Here is a 15452-nt window from a genome sequence, read left to right as displayed (position 1 = left end):
ACCAGCTACTGTAGCAGCAAAGTGCTGGCTTTTTGTGAGAATTTCACTGGGCCGTGTGTCTGTTTAACACGAGGGGGCATGTGCTTACAGATTGGGTGGCTATGGAAATGGTTAAATCCTACAGTTTAGGCTTTAAATGTTCAACAGTAAGTTTAGAAACCTGCGTGTTTGTATCCGTATTTAAGTCTGACTCATTTCTATGAACAGTTATCTGGATATTCATTTGCAGAATCTGTATGCAACGGACAATATTTTTACTGTTTTTCTGGTTTATGTTTGAGTGGACTTTGGCTGCATGTAGTTAAACAAACAATTATCTAACCTTTATTTAAACACTGGCTGCGGTTGGCCTATGAAAGCAGATCAAATTTCATGAATTTGTAAGTCAACATTAGAGTTTCTGGTAATACGGTAATATTTACTTTGTCAAAAAAAAAAGGATTAGAAGGTATAAAAATTATGTAAAGCCATGAAATGAAAAACATATCCAATCATTTTCTTGTCAAACGTTTCCATTAAAGGCAATACAAATCATTGAATGAATATGTTGACTTGCAATCTAGTTTAATTGCCAGTTTATTAGATGACTTCAACAAAGTGTTCAAACTGACCTCTGATAGAAAGATGAATATCCGAGGCACAAACCCCAATTTGAGAAATGCAGGGACAGACCCATATTTATTCACAACAGAATATGGAAAACACATCAAATGTAAAACTTAACTGATAGAAAAAAAACGGCAATTTCGACTTTGATGGCAGCAGCATGTCTTAAAAAAGTTGGGATAGATCCATATTTTAGTGTGTGGCATCCCCTCTTCTTTTACCAACAGACATCTGAAAAATGAGGAGACCAGCTGATGGACCAGAAGAAAGAGGAACATTGTTGTATTTCATGCTTATTTTGTCATGTTTTCATTTAGTTAAGGTCTGGTTCAGCCAGGCCCCTATCCTGGCTATTTTGAGACAAGTTACTACCAAATGACTTCAAAATACTTCAAAACGAGCTAAAATGTTTCATGAAATAGCAAAATTTCCAAGTTTTAAAATCTGATGTTTTTTATGTTCTATTGTGAATTAAGCAAATGTTAAGTATTAAACAAATACTTGCAAAACTTTTAGCATGATTCTGCAAGACTGAAGGTGACTGTTTGTTGTCCAGTGGGCAATAAATACAGTGCAGTTATATGGTGGAGTCAGTGAGTGATTTACATACAGATTACTGTGCACAATGGGGTGTGCAGCAGCAGCGTTGTGTAGCCACAGAAGTGACTATGGAATGAGAACAGAGACATTTACTAACAAGTAAAACACCGAAAGAGCCACCGGAGAAGAAACTCCTTCAAGTCAGCAAATACAAAGGTGGTTCAGAGAAATTCTGCAGTACCGGTAATGCTACGCTCATCTTATTGGTTCTGATTTAAATTAGCTGAGACTAAGTGCTGCAGGAAGTCGTGGATACACAGTAAATCAGATGCAGAGAGAGAAAAGGCACTTTTACCAACTTATTACATATGGAGAGAGCACAATTACATTCCTGATGTGCAGTCTTGGTGATTTATAGATGAGTCTCTCGCTCAGAGGGTCTCGGAAAGGTGATCTGTTGCAGAGGCAGGCACAGGTAATTTATTCTATTCCCAAGTTTGCCATTTACTTCCCCCCACCCCAACCACTTGCGCTGACAAGATTTATTCAAACAATAGCGGCATTATGCTGTTATGCTGTAAGTCTAACAATAAGAAAGAAAAAAGATTTGGACATACATATAAAAGTTCTAGTACCGTGGAACGGTTCTGTAGCTTATGTTCATATTCAGGAGGATGTTTTTAATTAAATGTAGGATTTCGTTCTCGGTTTCATTCTTCTGACTCTACCGTGTAAAAAACACGAGTGGAGATTTCATTTCGTGAGTTGCATCAGAAAGCCAACAAGGCATCTAGAAGTCTGTTCAAATTGAAGAAAATAACAGCAGTGTCATTCCAACACTTAGAGTAATGGTCTGTTTACATGCAATAATTAATTTTGCAGTACATGAGGTGTGTAATTAGATGTTTGAAATCCCCTTATTTATGTTGAGCGGTGTCAAACCTCGATTAACCGCTGTCCCTGCTAACAAGCATGCTGTGAATATGGGAAGCTGGATATGACATTAAAGAGTGTAAGGTGACACGATTTTGAAGGATTATTGATTTGGGGGGAGTTATATTTATTCCGCTATGTGACAGGTGATTGTCAGTAAACAGTGTAAGGTGATATTTTACTGCAAACTGTTTGCGCAAGACAGATTCACCTAGCATGTGTATTAGCATGCTGGTATGTTAAAATGTGAAAATGATCCCTCATTGCAGTGGGAAACAGAAGATAAGTACAGTATGTCTTTAAGCTGCGATAGATGCTTCCTAAGCAGGATAGTTTAACTAAGACTAGCTCCCATTAAAAATGCAATAATTTGCACACCCTACAGTGCAAGGACTATAGGCTGCTGTGACTGGAACAAAATATAAACGATGACAATCATCAACCTCCCTACGATTCGTGCTTTCTTCAGCTCCAGAAGGCTTGAGGATTAAAGTTAAATTCTTAGACGCCAAACACTGAACTTATCCTCCACATTACGCCACAGTGAAATTGATGTTGTCAGCCTTCTTTAAGTGCAACCTCCACAAATGTTTTGGAGGTGGGTGTATTTAGGTTTGAAGTAAAGTTAAGCTTTTACTGCAAAACATGCCTGAAAATCTGCTGCTGCTGTAGTTTGTGCTCTCCGGAAATAATTCCAGTGGTTTTGCGGCTGAGCTTGTAATATGTGGCTGACTGCCTCGATTTGTTGGGTCTGAGCTATTACTGAGACTACAAACAATTAATTTTGTTGAAATGGCCAGTTGTTGAGTGTAAACTTTTGTAGTAGTTTTTAGCGCCGCTCTACTACCACATCTATCTAAAAAAAGTTAGCTGGCTCGTCTCTGTTAGGAAGTGATGTTTGACGCTTTGATTGTAAAAATATGAGAAACGACATATTTCAGTGTAATTTTCTTTCAGGCTGATGTCTTTGGGGTTGGCACAGAGGATCATGTGCCTCTGTCTCACCCCAACCTTTAATCCGTTTTGGTCACACCAACCCTCTTGCATGCCCTCCTGCATGACATCCTACTCTCTCTCTCTCCATCCGAGCATGCTTTCCCCCTCTCCTCCTTTGTCTTTGCCTAACAATAGCACAGCTTCCGTTGACACCCTGCTGATCAGCAGCACTGGTGGCAGTCTTGTTAACCCAGGCTTCAACAGATCCAGTATAGAAATCTCATTGTCAATGATCTGCATATTTTATTTGGCAAAGATTTGATACCGAATGCCTTTCCTGGGCATTTGCAACCCTTCCCATGTTCCCCATTTATCTTGGCTTGACACTGTCATTAGGAGCACATTGGCTTATGGATGACAAGCCTCCTCCCTCCACCAAATTCATAATAATTTCATAATGGATTGATTAAATATGCTACAAATGATTGCTTTTTATGATTATAAATAATTTAGTCTAAACACACTAGCAGGTCTAGCATATAGTATATTTCTCAAACAGTGGGAGATGTAGTTAATCTATTTTTACATAAACACCCTAAAATGCTGAAGAAGGAATTAAAGTAAACACTTGACTAAACTGCTGAGAAAAAATCTCTCTTAACAGGAAGTATCTTTCAGCACATTCAGGCCCATGGAGGGTAGCAATTTTCCACAACAATTTGCTGTGTGAGGGGCAGAGAAAAAAGCACAGATGTGCATAACAGAACAAACAGTACAAGCTACAAGACAGGAATCACAAAGTTACTGATATGCAACAGTGGCACATAAATACATGGAGAGTGAAGGAGAACTGCTCAATGCATGATGGGAGGCCCCCCAGCAGACTGAACCAGTCGCACCAAAACCAAGAGATGCTTCAGGGTCACCTGATCCATTAGATTAAGAAATGGCTTGCCAATAACAGCAATAACACACCATGTCAAAGTTAACATTTCTTTGTCAGCCTTAATAATGCAGACAGGAGCTGAACAGAAAACATTCAACCAGAATGAAGTGGACGTGCTCCACGTCTCAGAAATATTTCATACTCTACCAGCAAGAACAATCAATATGTTTCTACAGAGGAGAATCCATGAGAAGAGACTGTCAGTTTGCAACTAATACCGTAAGTCACATACGAACCCTGCGTTCTGTATTAAGTAATGAATCTAAAGTAACAACACAGGAAATCGGAAAGTAATTAAGCATTTCTGCAAATAGCTTTTGCTTTTTTTCATACAGTAGTTGGAAAACTGCCTTTTTGCGTATTTTGTATATTTTGCTAAAACAAGGCCCTAGTCAGTATGCAAGCACATGCAGCACAACTTGTACCAATTTGCAAAGCAAGCACAATTTTACCTGAGTTTTAGAATTATTACCGCTGCTTTGCAAGGGATTTGTAGTAACGCAACAGGCAAAGCAAATTACATCTTTCCACAGATAATTGATCTGAATTTGATACGCCTGTAATTGCTGCTTGTGCAAAACACCTCTGTGTTCCTGTTTTTGTGCCGCACCTTCCCTGCTTTTTTCTCTACCTTCTCTCAAAGGTCCCGTCAATCCTCAGTGAGGCTTTGCCCAAATCGCAGCCTTTGACCTTGTTGCTTCATTATCAATAACTGTTTTTCATTCATATTTGTGGAGTGTGTCCTTGCTAGCAAATAGTAATTTCAAATAGGAATTTTAGCCAATGCCATTTTTGAATTAAGCTGTAATTAAGCTTAAATACCATCAATACAAATATTTATCTTGGTCTTTGCAGTTATTTCAATCTGATTTATCTTTATTAAAATAGTACTACCTGCGCAAAGGACAATTTGAGAACCGGGTATGGAATAAGTATGTTTTTTTAAATTAAAAAAATCTATTATGCATCATGGAATAAAACAATATGACAAAAGAAGTGGCTGAAATTCGACATCAAGCAAGAATGGGAAACCATTTTGCTTTTAAAAACTATAGCAACTGGTTTCCTCAGTTCCCAGACGCTTACCAGAGTGTTGTTAGCAGAAGAGGTGATGCAACACAGTGGCAAACATGTCCTTGCACTGACTTTTTTACTGGCATAAAAAAATCAGAGAGCATTAAGATTTCTTAGTTTCAACATTTTCAACATGTTGCCGTCAATTAAGTTTAATTACTTTGCAAAACCATGTATTCCTTTTTATTAACATTTTACGCAGACTCTCACCTTTTTTCTGAAAACTGTAAGAAGAAAATGCCATTCAGTCTCTTTGCGACTCTGCGGATGACAGTTATCGTTAATTGAGTTGGGCCACTCAGCGTCTGAGAGTGTGTCCCTTTGAGCTGAGATCAGCAGTTAACAGAAGTTAGATGACCTGATGACGGTAAAAAATGAATCTCCTCATGTGGCTGACCTCTCCACCTTCTTCTGAAACACCCCGATCCTTTGATACAAGTCTCTATGGAGACACGAAGGCTTCTCGTTGGCTGAAAAAAGTTTTGTTTGATAACTGATACCCGGTCAATACAGAGGTGATAACTGGTAATAGAACAAAACAAATTAAAAAAAAAGCTGGAAGGTGATAATGAGAACTGGGAGGAAAAGAGCGAAACCGACAAAAGGTTCATACATTATTATCACATTTTGAGAATAAATTCATTGACTGCATTCCCCCAAAATTGGTAGCCTTAGGGACAAAATGCTCCAAGATCCCAGAAAAAGGCTGCACAGTCTAAATATTTATGTGCTGTGTGGATTGTTTTGTGAAAAATATGTTGATGTTAGGAAGCTGTTGCTCTCAAAATATAACACAAGCACCAAATAATCTTTAACTGAATAAAAAAACCCTATATTTATTTAATTATACTCAGCACCGAATAAAGAAACCACCATCTTGTTATTATTAATTTCTACTTTTATTAAAACATCATTGACCTCCAACATGTAAAGAATGTACATAATAATAATAATAATAATAATAATAATAATAATAATAATAATAATAATGAACTGAATAACATCTGAAATGTCTTTTTTCTGTGTTATTTTATTTCTTTATGTTTGTCAATTCTCTTGTGAGGCATACTTGGGATTCTCAAGGCTTGAGATAGTTTTAAAGGAATGTACAGTACAGGAAACAAGGAGTATCTTTCCCCCATCATCTTATTTCGCTTCTGACATCTACATGTTTTTGTTTCATTTGCAGTTCGTCACACCCATCAAACACTTTCATCTGCTCCAAAACAGCTTGAAATAGGCTAAACCTCCCATGGTCAACACGCAAGCCCTTCAGACATACACACTCTCGCGTGCACGCATGCACACAAACACATATCGTTTCACTTTAACGCACTCTGGGATGCCTGCAGTGGATGGTATAGTGATTTGCACCGGTGCTTTGATCAGACTTTTGGTCTGTAGCATTTCCCACAGAGAACCTTCCTCAGCAGACCCAAACATAGAAGCCATCAACCTTGCTCTAGCACAGATAGCCAGAACAGATCGCCTCTCATGAATGACCCTTGTCACTCTCTGCTCCTCTTTTCCATCAGTGCTTCACGCTGAGTGGTATGTCCTTTGGTGCTGGAATTCAAAGGAAATGCCACAGATGCACTGTCATAAAAGTGACCTTTAAAAAAAAAAAGCAAGATACTCACTGAAGGGGAACCAGCTGTCCATTTTACACGACTTAATGTCACTGGTCAGAGCCGTGTGGAGATTGTCTCTAAATAAAGTTTGAACTTTTAAAACATTTGAGACAATTAAAAACACAACAGCACGATAAAAACTTTTGTTTTGACTTGAAAAGTCTGCTCGCTGCACTCAGTCAAGTGTAGGTTTACAGTATATTCTGACAGGCAGGTGATGCTAGAAATCTCTTTTATGGTTTCACAGCAGTTCGTGTGGGCTTGACAAGAGCAGAATATCATCCTGTCATGCAGCTGATTTCTCTATTCTCTGTCCTCCACTCCTAGAGCTTTCACTTATTTTGTACTGTTGCTGAGTCTAGCGCTGGCGGTCATGTGTCGATGACATCCTGCGCCGGTGAGGGTTCGTGTGGCAAACTGGTGGCGTTGGGCAGTGGCTGTGTGTGGCTGACTGAGTTCTGCTGCAGCTCTAGTGCCATTGCATTCTGTGGGTGGGGGAACTCTTTCACCTGTCTGCGATACTCCAGGAAGGTGGAGGCCTTGGTCGCGATAGCCACCACGTTCTTCCCGACGAAGATTGTGGAGACCCGACTGTCCTGAAACAACACCATGTTTACACCACGTATTAGGATAGTGACCATGTTAATGGTGACCAGGCTTAGGACTGGGTACAGCATCATTTTCTGGGGTGACATGTGCTCCCCTTGCATGCTGATTTCACTGAGCGACACACAGGGCAGAATAAGCAGCAGGATGTAGCAGTAGAAGAACATCAGGCCCTCAGCCCAGATGGGCAGGCCTGTCCGCTGGGGCTCCCACAGGTTAGCTTGGATATCTAGCAGGTCCAGAAGATCCAGAGCCACCCAGAAGAGACGACTCCTCATGTCCTCCTTCTTTCGGAAAGTTCTCACATATTCCATGCTATCCAGAGCCACTAAAACTAAGTATAACCCAGGCACACACACGGATAATAGTAACGTCAATGCTTTCCGTGCTACTGTCTCCAGACTTTTCCTGTCAGCCTTGCAATTCTGGAAGACAAAGTAGAGTTTGATCTCCAGCACAAAGATGTACAGAAACCACAGGATCATGGCGTATCCTCGTCGGGCGGTGCGCACCTCAGCACCGACCCAAACTGCCACATATCGTAGTACTATGAGAAAGCACACATCCCCGACTAGCACTATTATGCACACACCGATTTTCCTGGGACCCTGGTTCTGCTCCACCAGGTAGGCATCCATGAAGGCCATGCTGGTCATGATGACGATGGTGGTCAGGCAAACGTGGCGTTTGTCTGGGGGTGGCAACACCATGGCGAGGGCACCTCTTGGCTCTCACTGTCAGGCCACAGCTTGTGAAAATAAAAATAAAGTAATCTGGACACTCCAAACCTTTAAGGCTGGAGGGGGAAAAATGGTATTTAAGGTGCTCTGACAGATGTTGTGTGCACAGGAGCAGATGTCCTGCTACAGTTTATTTCATAATAAAATAAGTCACTGCACTAATAGTCCATAGAGGACGATGATTATTGCAGCGTAGAAGCAGAGCTCTGTGTGGGGTACGACGCTAACTGCTGATTGCTCTCAGACCACGCGAAAACAGGGACATCTCCTCGTTACTCAACGCACTTCCATTGATCCAACTCTGCCCCTGAGCAGTAGCTACACCAAGGGCTCCACAGCTGACACACCATAACTGATCGTAATCCACACGCCGTCAAATGGAGCCGACTCTGAGAGCAGGCTTTGTCTAATGGACATGTGACTGGATGGCGGGGCACGGTGCCGCAGTGTAGGAATGTTTATGGGGGTGTTTATTTTTGTATGCAGTGGATATATGCACGCTTGTGGTGCAGCTTGGCATGTGCAAGGAATCCCTTTTTGAATGCTCCTGTGGACGGTGGTGCAGTGTGTGTGGCTCCTTGCGGTCCTGCAGTGTGCGTGAAGGGAAGTGGAGGAGAGAGAGGAGAGGAGTCTGCAGTGGCCAGAGGCCCCCAGCCGCCATAAATCACGGAGACAGCAGGTCAACGGCCCGTGAGGTCTTGCGTCTGACGCCGGCTTCCCCGGGGGGAGGCTCTTACACCGGGCTGAAGATCCATCCTACCCCCTCCTCTTCTTGCCACGTGCCGGCCTCTCCAAAGCCTAAAGGAGGAAGAAATAAAGAGGGGGTGGGGGGGTAGAGGAGAAGGAGAAAGAAACCTGTCAGCACTACTGGGCCATATAACACAGTTTCATTGCCAACGGCCTTCCACATATGAGGAGCCAAGTAATGTGTCAGCTTGGCTCAAATATAGCCCGTTTCACTATTGATGGGACAGAGCATATTGCACATGTAAAACTGCTTCAGGATGTTATTTCCTCTCTATTGTCTGTGATATCTCACATGACATCTGGTTGCACGACTTAATATGCTTCCGTGGAAATGTTAATATATTCAGCATATTTGGGGCCATAATACCCTGTAGTTTAATTCTGGAGCTAAATTAATAGAGGATTTATTACAGAAACTTGTAGAAGCCAATTTTAAAGTCACACACAGTAGCTAACTGCTCTACGCCTCTTTCTTTCATTTTTCCCCCCCCATTCATTTATTTCTTTTTTTTTAAACATTGCTTGGCACTGCATTTTCTTCCTAGGCAAGGGTAAATGGGATAAACGACGGCAAAGAGTTCATTTCCTGCACATATACTGAGTCAGTTCGGTGCAGTTTCAAGGAAACAAGGAAAGTGCGATTGCAGCATGTATGCAGCAGGATTTTTTTAGCGGCTATGGTGACTTTTGTTTCAGTGACTGCAGAACAGATTTCAGCTATCATTCATGTAAAAAAAGTGCATCATGAATGATATTGATAATAATAACCCTGTCCATGTTTCATTTTACCTTCAGTTTAAGCTCCAGTTACAATTACTCTTCACACTCTGTTTTTTTTGCTGAATGATGTTTCAAGGTGTTTCTGTTTTGACCTGTTTAATATTTGAGCTGATGTGTGTGTCGGAGCGTGTGACAGGTTCGGTTTGGGGAGGCTGTGTGTTCATCTGTGAAAAATAAAAAAAATTAATAAAAAAATTAATAAATAAATTTAAAAAAACAAAAAACAGATGCCAAGCACTTAACTAGCCAGCAGGAGCTTAACTTCTGCACTGACCTCATCCATAAATAACTCATCAAGTCTAAATATTAGCGTGGAGAAAAGAGAAAAAAAGGAAAAATCGAGGTTTGAGAAAAGAAAGTGAAATGTGCTAATTGAGCAGAAACGTCTCAATCAGTTTGAGTTTGTCGAGTTTCACATTGAGCGGGAACTAGTGTTTATCTGTCGCTCTGTTCTGTTCATTTCTGCCTACTCCTGTCACCGGATCCTTCAGGCAGAACGCACATAAATCACATTAGTGTTTCTGTCAGCCCAAGCATGCTTCAAATCAAGACGACTGCAACATTCAATATGTGCTGCTCGTACAAACAAAAGTTGTTTGGCTAACGCAAGTCTAACTCAAAATTTCTGCAGTGTGGAAAATATCCTGTTATTGTCAGGAAAACAGAAAACACAACTGGTGTGATTTTACTTTGCATCATTAAATTTTCAACAAATGTCAATATAATAAAAAAATAACATAGAAATGAAAAAGATTGTACCAGCCGATACTGATTGTTTTTCTTTTCTGTTGTTATAAAGAAGTAATACGTGAACTGATGAATTCTCATGTTCTCAGTCATTAGGTCTTCAGTTATATACTTTACTATGTTATTGATGAGTAGGTTTTGTCTGGTTTGTTTAGTATTCTCCCAAATCTGGACACCTAAAAGTTGTTGGGTCATATATATTCTTTGGTACTACACACTTCAAGCCTTCAGTACCATCTTAATTCTTCTGACATTCATTCAATAAAGTGCCAGAAGATTTTGCTCCATATTGACATGATAGTATCACACAAATGCTGCTCATTTGTAAGCTGCATATGATGTGAATTTCCCATCCCACCAAATCCCTAAGGTATGCCTTTGGATTGAGATTTGGTGAATGCGGAGGCAGGAAAATTGCATTACAACAGCAACCAGTCTGGCACCAACAACCATGCCACATTTGAAGTCACATAAATCATCTAATGCTCTGAACTTTAGCAACTCATCTAAAGCATTACTACATCCTTAAAGTACTGAGCTGACTGATTAGATGTAAATGGTAAGTAGGACTTTCCTACTCTACTTAAGCACTCAAAGTGCTTCCATACAACATGTCTCATTCACACACACTCATACAGCCACTTTTTCTCCAAGTGCTTTCTATCTACAATAGTCACACTCTGATGAACAAATCAGGAGGAACTTGGGGTTCAGCATCTTGGCCAAGGATACTTGGGCATGTAGACTGGAGAAGCCAGAGGACTGACCCACAAACCTTGCAATTAGTAGATGACTCGCTCTCCCACAGCCACCTGATTATTGGGTTTATGAGCAGTTTAAGAGGTGGTAGTGGGTTGTTCAACTGCTCGTTAACACAAATAGCAACTTGAGTGTATAATGCATTAGTAAATCATTATGAAAATGTCATGGTCCCTGAGTTATTGACCAAGTGTTTTGAGTTTGAGTTTTTTCTAGGTCTTTCTCATTTTTAATTATCGTTGTATTATAGTTCTGTGCACATGTTCTATCATAGGTCTTTACGGTTTATGTTTGAGTCCCGTGACCTTCTGTCTATGATGTACTCTCCTAGTGCCTCAGAGTTTTGTTATTTATATTTCTAGTTGATGGTTTCATATTTGATTATGTTAATTTCTTTTCGTGCCCTAGTTTTGTCTCTGTGTCTTGTCCTCAGCGTCTCCTGTGAAAAGTCTCCCTGTTCGTTTATGTCTCTGTCTCTCCAGTCATGCCCCTGTTTAGTTCTGTCAAATTCTTATGTCTTAGTCTCAGTGTTTGTTTTCCCATTTCCCTAATTACCTAGTATGTATATATTCTCTAAGTCTTCCTTTCCTCTTTGTTATGTTGTCCCTCCTGGTTGTGTCCTCACTTGCAGTATGTGGTCCTTGTTGAGCTGAAGGTTTGATTTTCTTTGTTTTGGTAATGTTATTCTGAGTCCTGCATTTGGGTACTGCCTTTGCCCTTCACACAGCCTACATGATATAAAATAGTTAGTAAAAGCAGTGCTTTCAACAGCCACTCTTAAACTGTCTTTTTTTTAAATAAAAGTTTGCCTTTGAAAGTAGAACCAAAATCGGAAAAACACTAAAACAAGAAATACTCCAACCTCAAATATGTCAGCTGTGTTTCTAACAAAAATGGAAAGTCAAAGCCTAAATTTCCTGCCCAAGCCACTTTCTGACCACTTTAGCAAAACAATGGCAAGCCTTTTAGTGATATTGATTACCTTCTTTGCAAAAAGCCAATCGAGACATGCATTAAAAGTGATCCACCACTGTGGACTTTACTATTGTAATTTAGAAACTGGGACTTTACTCCTAGTTTGACTAACTGTGCTCTTGATATGAGAGATTTAAGTATGACATAAATAAACATGAGCTTGTTTTCACACCCGCTGTGTGAAATCACTAAAGCAAAAATGGGCTTTTGAGCTTTTTGAATGAGATCCAAAGATTGCAGAGAGGTTGTTTTTCATCAGAAAATACCCCCCTTAGAAAACATGAACTGCACCGTGTACACCCTAAAAGCACATACAGAAAAATACAGCTTTAATGGCACCCCTGCAAGAATTTAAAAGGGTGCACTGGGTTATACCCCCATTTCGTTGAAGAATACAAAAACAACATGTTATCTAATAACATGTCAAATCAAGGACTGCCAGTGGAAGCCCAGTTTGAGTGCACGGTACCAGAGTGCGCCTCATTTGTAATCCAAGCATGGATTTGAATGTTTAAAACCCATTATGTAGAACAGGGCCTAAGTAAGAGATTAAATTCATAAGATGGTGATTAATTGACTGATTAGCAGAATGCTGTGGATCATTAACATGCTATAAGGAAGACTGCTTCCACATATACCGTACATCGAATCATCATTTAAATGCCATTAATTATCAAAAAAGACTTTGAGATTGTTTCGCTAATGAACGGATTACGGCCGGAGTGATAATATGAGAGTGCCAAATTGGATGGTTTGAACCTTGGAGGAATTATGACTTGAGCTGCGAAACATGGATCCCAAGATGTCATCGCTGTGATTCGTTGCTGCTGGTGCGCCCTACGAAGCAGGAAGCTGATGAACTTTGACAATATTAGATTATTATTAATCCCATCTGCCACAGACTGTGAAAAAATCTCTTTGTCTGCGTGAAGTGATGACAGAGGCGCACTGCTCTGCTTAGCATATTCCGTTCAGAATTATAATGTATTTCTCAAGGCTGAAGATTAGTTAACGCTGAATTAGAAAAAAAAGAAAAGAAATGTCCACTGATATGAGATTTGACAGCTGCGATTTCACATCTCTGCATGACTTTTTCCTCCCCTCCCTTTGGCGCAGGGGGCCTCTATTTATAGGAGTCTGTATGTTTCAGCTCTACTCAGAGGCTTCAATTATACTGCGTATTAATTATGGTTTACTATAAATAGGCACCACGGGGGGCTGTGAACTGGCAGGACAACATTTCTTCACAGAGGGAGGCTATTATTGTGTCTGTGGTCCAGGCCATTATCTCTCTAAACAGCCAGAGCTTCCTTGTCAGGCAGTTATTTTAACAGTTAGCCTCTCTGACTGGCTGCAGACGTCCACACTGATCACAACAGGACCAGAGGTTGGGGCATCAAGTGACATGTTTGCTTTGCTGTTCTGTTTGTCCTAAAAATCAGTGAAGGAGGTCAGTTTAAGCCAAAGAACAGGGCAGTGCAGCTGCAAGAACAGCACTTTGGCACAGGATTCTTTCACTCTCTACCATGTGGAAAAAAACAAAACAGAAGAAAAAATCAATTCAAAACCCTATACTCGTTTTAAATGGTGTAGTGTGCAGGTGCTGCTTTTGAAAATGAGCCTGAAAACAGAACCTTTTCAAGCTCTGACTTCACTTAATTACCCATGTTCCTGCTGGATTGATGTTTGTCTTTTTTTTGACACAGATTCAGAGCTTGAGAAAAGTAAAGTCTTTCAAGCTCCGAGAAGCTTCTCTTTTAACACTGAGGTGTTCTGACACTTCATACACTCAGTAAAGGTTGTGGGCTTGCACTTGTTTACAGCAGCAAAAACATTTCATCCTGCGACAGTGGATGGCGTTCTCCCTTACCTGTAGGTTTCAAAGAACACTGAGCTGTTTATGCTTTTTGGAAACTGTATTGTTATGCATTAAACATATCGCATTACACTGCCAGTGTCGTTGTCTCTCCATGCTTCCTCCTGCCTCAAAACCTCAAGGATGATCAAATGTTTACGTCGATGTCAGCAACGTTGCAGTGGGACAGCGCAGGTCTCGAGAGTGGGCCGTTTTGTCCGATATTTATGTCAGGTTGTCTTCATTAGGACCAGAATGAGACCCATATGCTGTCTTGGCTGCAAGCCATCTCCATCATCTCAGCAGGTGTTCTGCGCTGTCCTTTGTGTTACAGTCAGCGCTTGGCTAGGTTGAGGAGAGATAGCAGATTGCTTTGAATTTTTTCAGTACACAGGGTACAGCTCAGCACAGCTCAGCTGAACAAATGCTTGTGCACACACACAGTAACTTAACACACATGCACTGTGTATGTGAGTGAGCACGTGCAAACGCACGAAAGCTCTCAGAAAACTCCATCTTTTCTTGCCTGAAAGGCTGCTGAAAGGATTGCAATCTCTAGGTCACACCTTTATCCCGTATTTCACAGCTTCACAATGTTCGGTAACCACACACTGATCGAATATATCCTGCGCTGATTATAACACAGAAAGGTATTAAATCCCCAGATCCCTGAATACATGTTAAAACGTGTCTCACGTTCCCTACTGGGACCAATAACAAACCCAGCTGCATTCAAAGCTGACTGCTTGATTTCCCCATTTACGCTGAAGACTCCGTGTGACACAATGTTCTATAACCACCAGAGGCTTAAGCTCTTGTGCGATACATTATTTACAGTGTATTTCTATTATTCCTAATGAATTGCTGTGGTGGTGAATTCAAATTGTGAACACATTTATTTTGCTTTCTGTTGTCATTTTTGGCAGGTTTAGTCCTTTTCCATCTATTTTGTGCAATTCAAAGCAGAGACATCAGTTAGTCAAAACACAATACACTAGGTTTGTACGTTACTAGCTGCTCTTATATTGCTATTCTCTTGTTTTCTTGTTATCCCTGTATAATATGCTTGTGATTGCTTATAAGGTTGCACTGGGTTAGAATACAGAGAAGGATCTGAAACTAAGAAGAAGGCTGTGATTTGTAGCAGTAGCTAAGCTCATTTTATCACCCATTATGGTTGATTAAGGCTGATCCTTATTCTACTTTGCCATGTCACATTGTGTGTGTGTGATAAGCACTGAAGGTTCATTTCAGCCCATAACTGTAACTAACCCAATCTGTATTTGGGCTGTCTCTGCTTTTAAATAGCCGTGGGTGTTGATCAAACACTATTGAATCAAACATGCTGCACATGACAAAGGATAGATAGCTGCTGTGCAGGATAGGCTCCAATAATAGGCATTGTATAGGGTTAGATGTTGAAAGCAGCTCAAAAGTGTTTTTCCTCCAACTTGGCCCTTAGCAGCAGAGACAAGGGGCTTTTCAACATGACAGACATGTCTTTTTCTCCTCTGCCAACTCTCAAATGGCCATAATGTGCGCAGCGTCAATCAAAGTGTATTCTTTATTCACAAAGC

General features: G+C 40.6%; 1 protein-coding gene across 1 annotated transcript in view; it reads right to left on the bottom strand.

The window, feature by feature from the left end:
- Positions 1-5990: 5990 nt before the first annotated feature.
- The window catches only part of tmem121ab (transmembrane protein 121Ab), a 56060-nt gene continuing 46598 nt past the window's right edge, over positions 5991-15452 (bottom strand). Inside the window, exon 2 of the mRNA XM_086263741.1 lies at positions 5991-8810. Within this exon, the coding sequence (XP_086119867.1) occupies positions 7038-7982 (945 nt within the window). The 5' untranslated portion in view covers positions 7983-8810 and the 3' untranslated portion in view covers positions 5991-7037. The remainder of the gene's footprint in view (positions 8811-15452) is intronic.

The sequence above is a fragment of the Aulonocara sp. 'chitande type north' Nkhata Bay genome, linkage group LG15, assembly GCF_057382095.1.
Source record: "Aulonocara sp. 'chitande type north' Nkhata Bay isolate Kocher_YH1m ecotype deep benthic linkage group LG15, A_spYH_male_GT1.1, whole genome shotgun sequence".
Classification (NCBI taxonomy): domain Eukaryota; kingdom Metazoa; phylum Chordata; class Actinopteri; order Cichliformes; family Cichlidae; genus Aulonocara; species Aulonocara sp. 'chitande type north' Nkhata Bay.
This window is presented reverse-complemented; position numbering and strand designations above follow the sequence as displayed.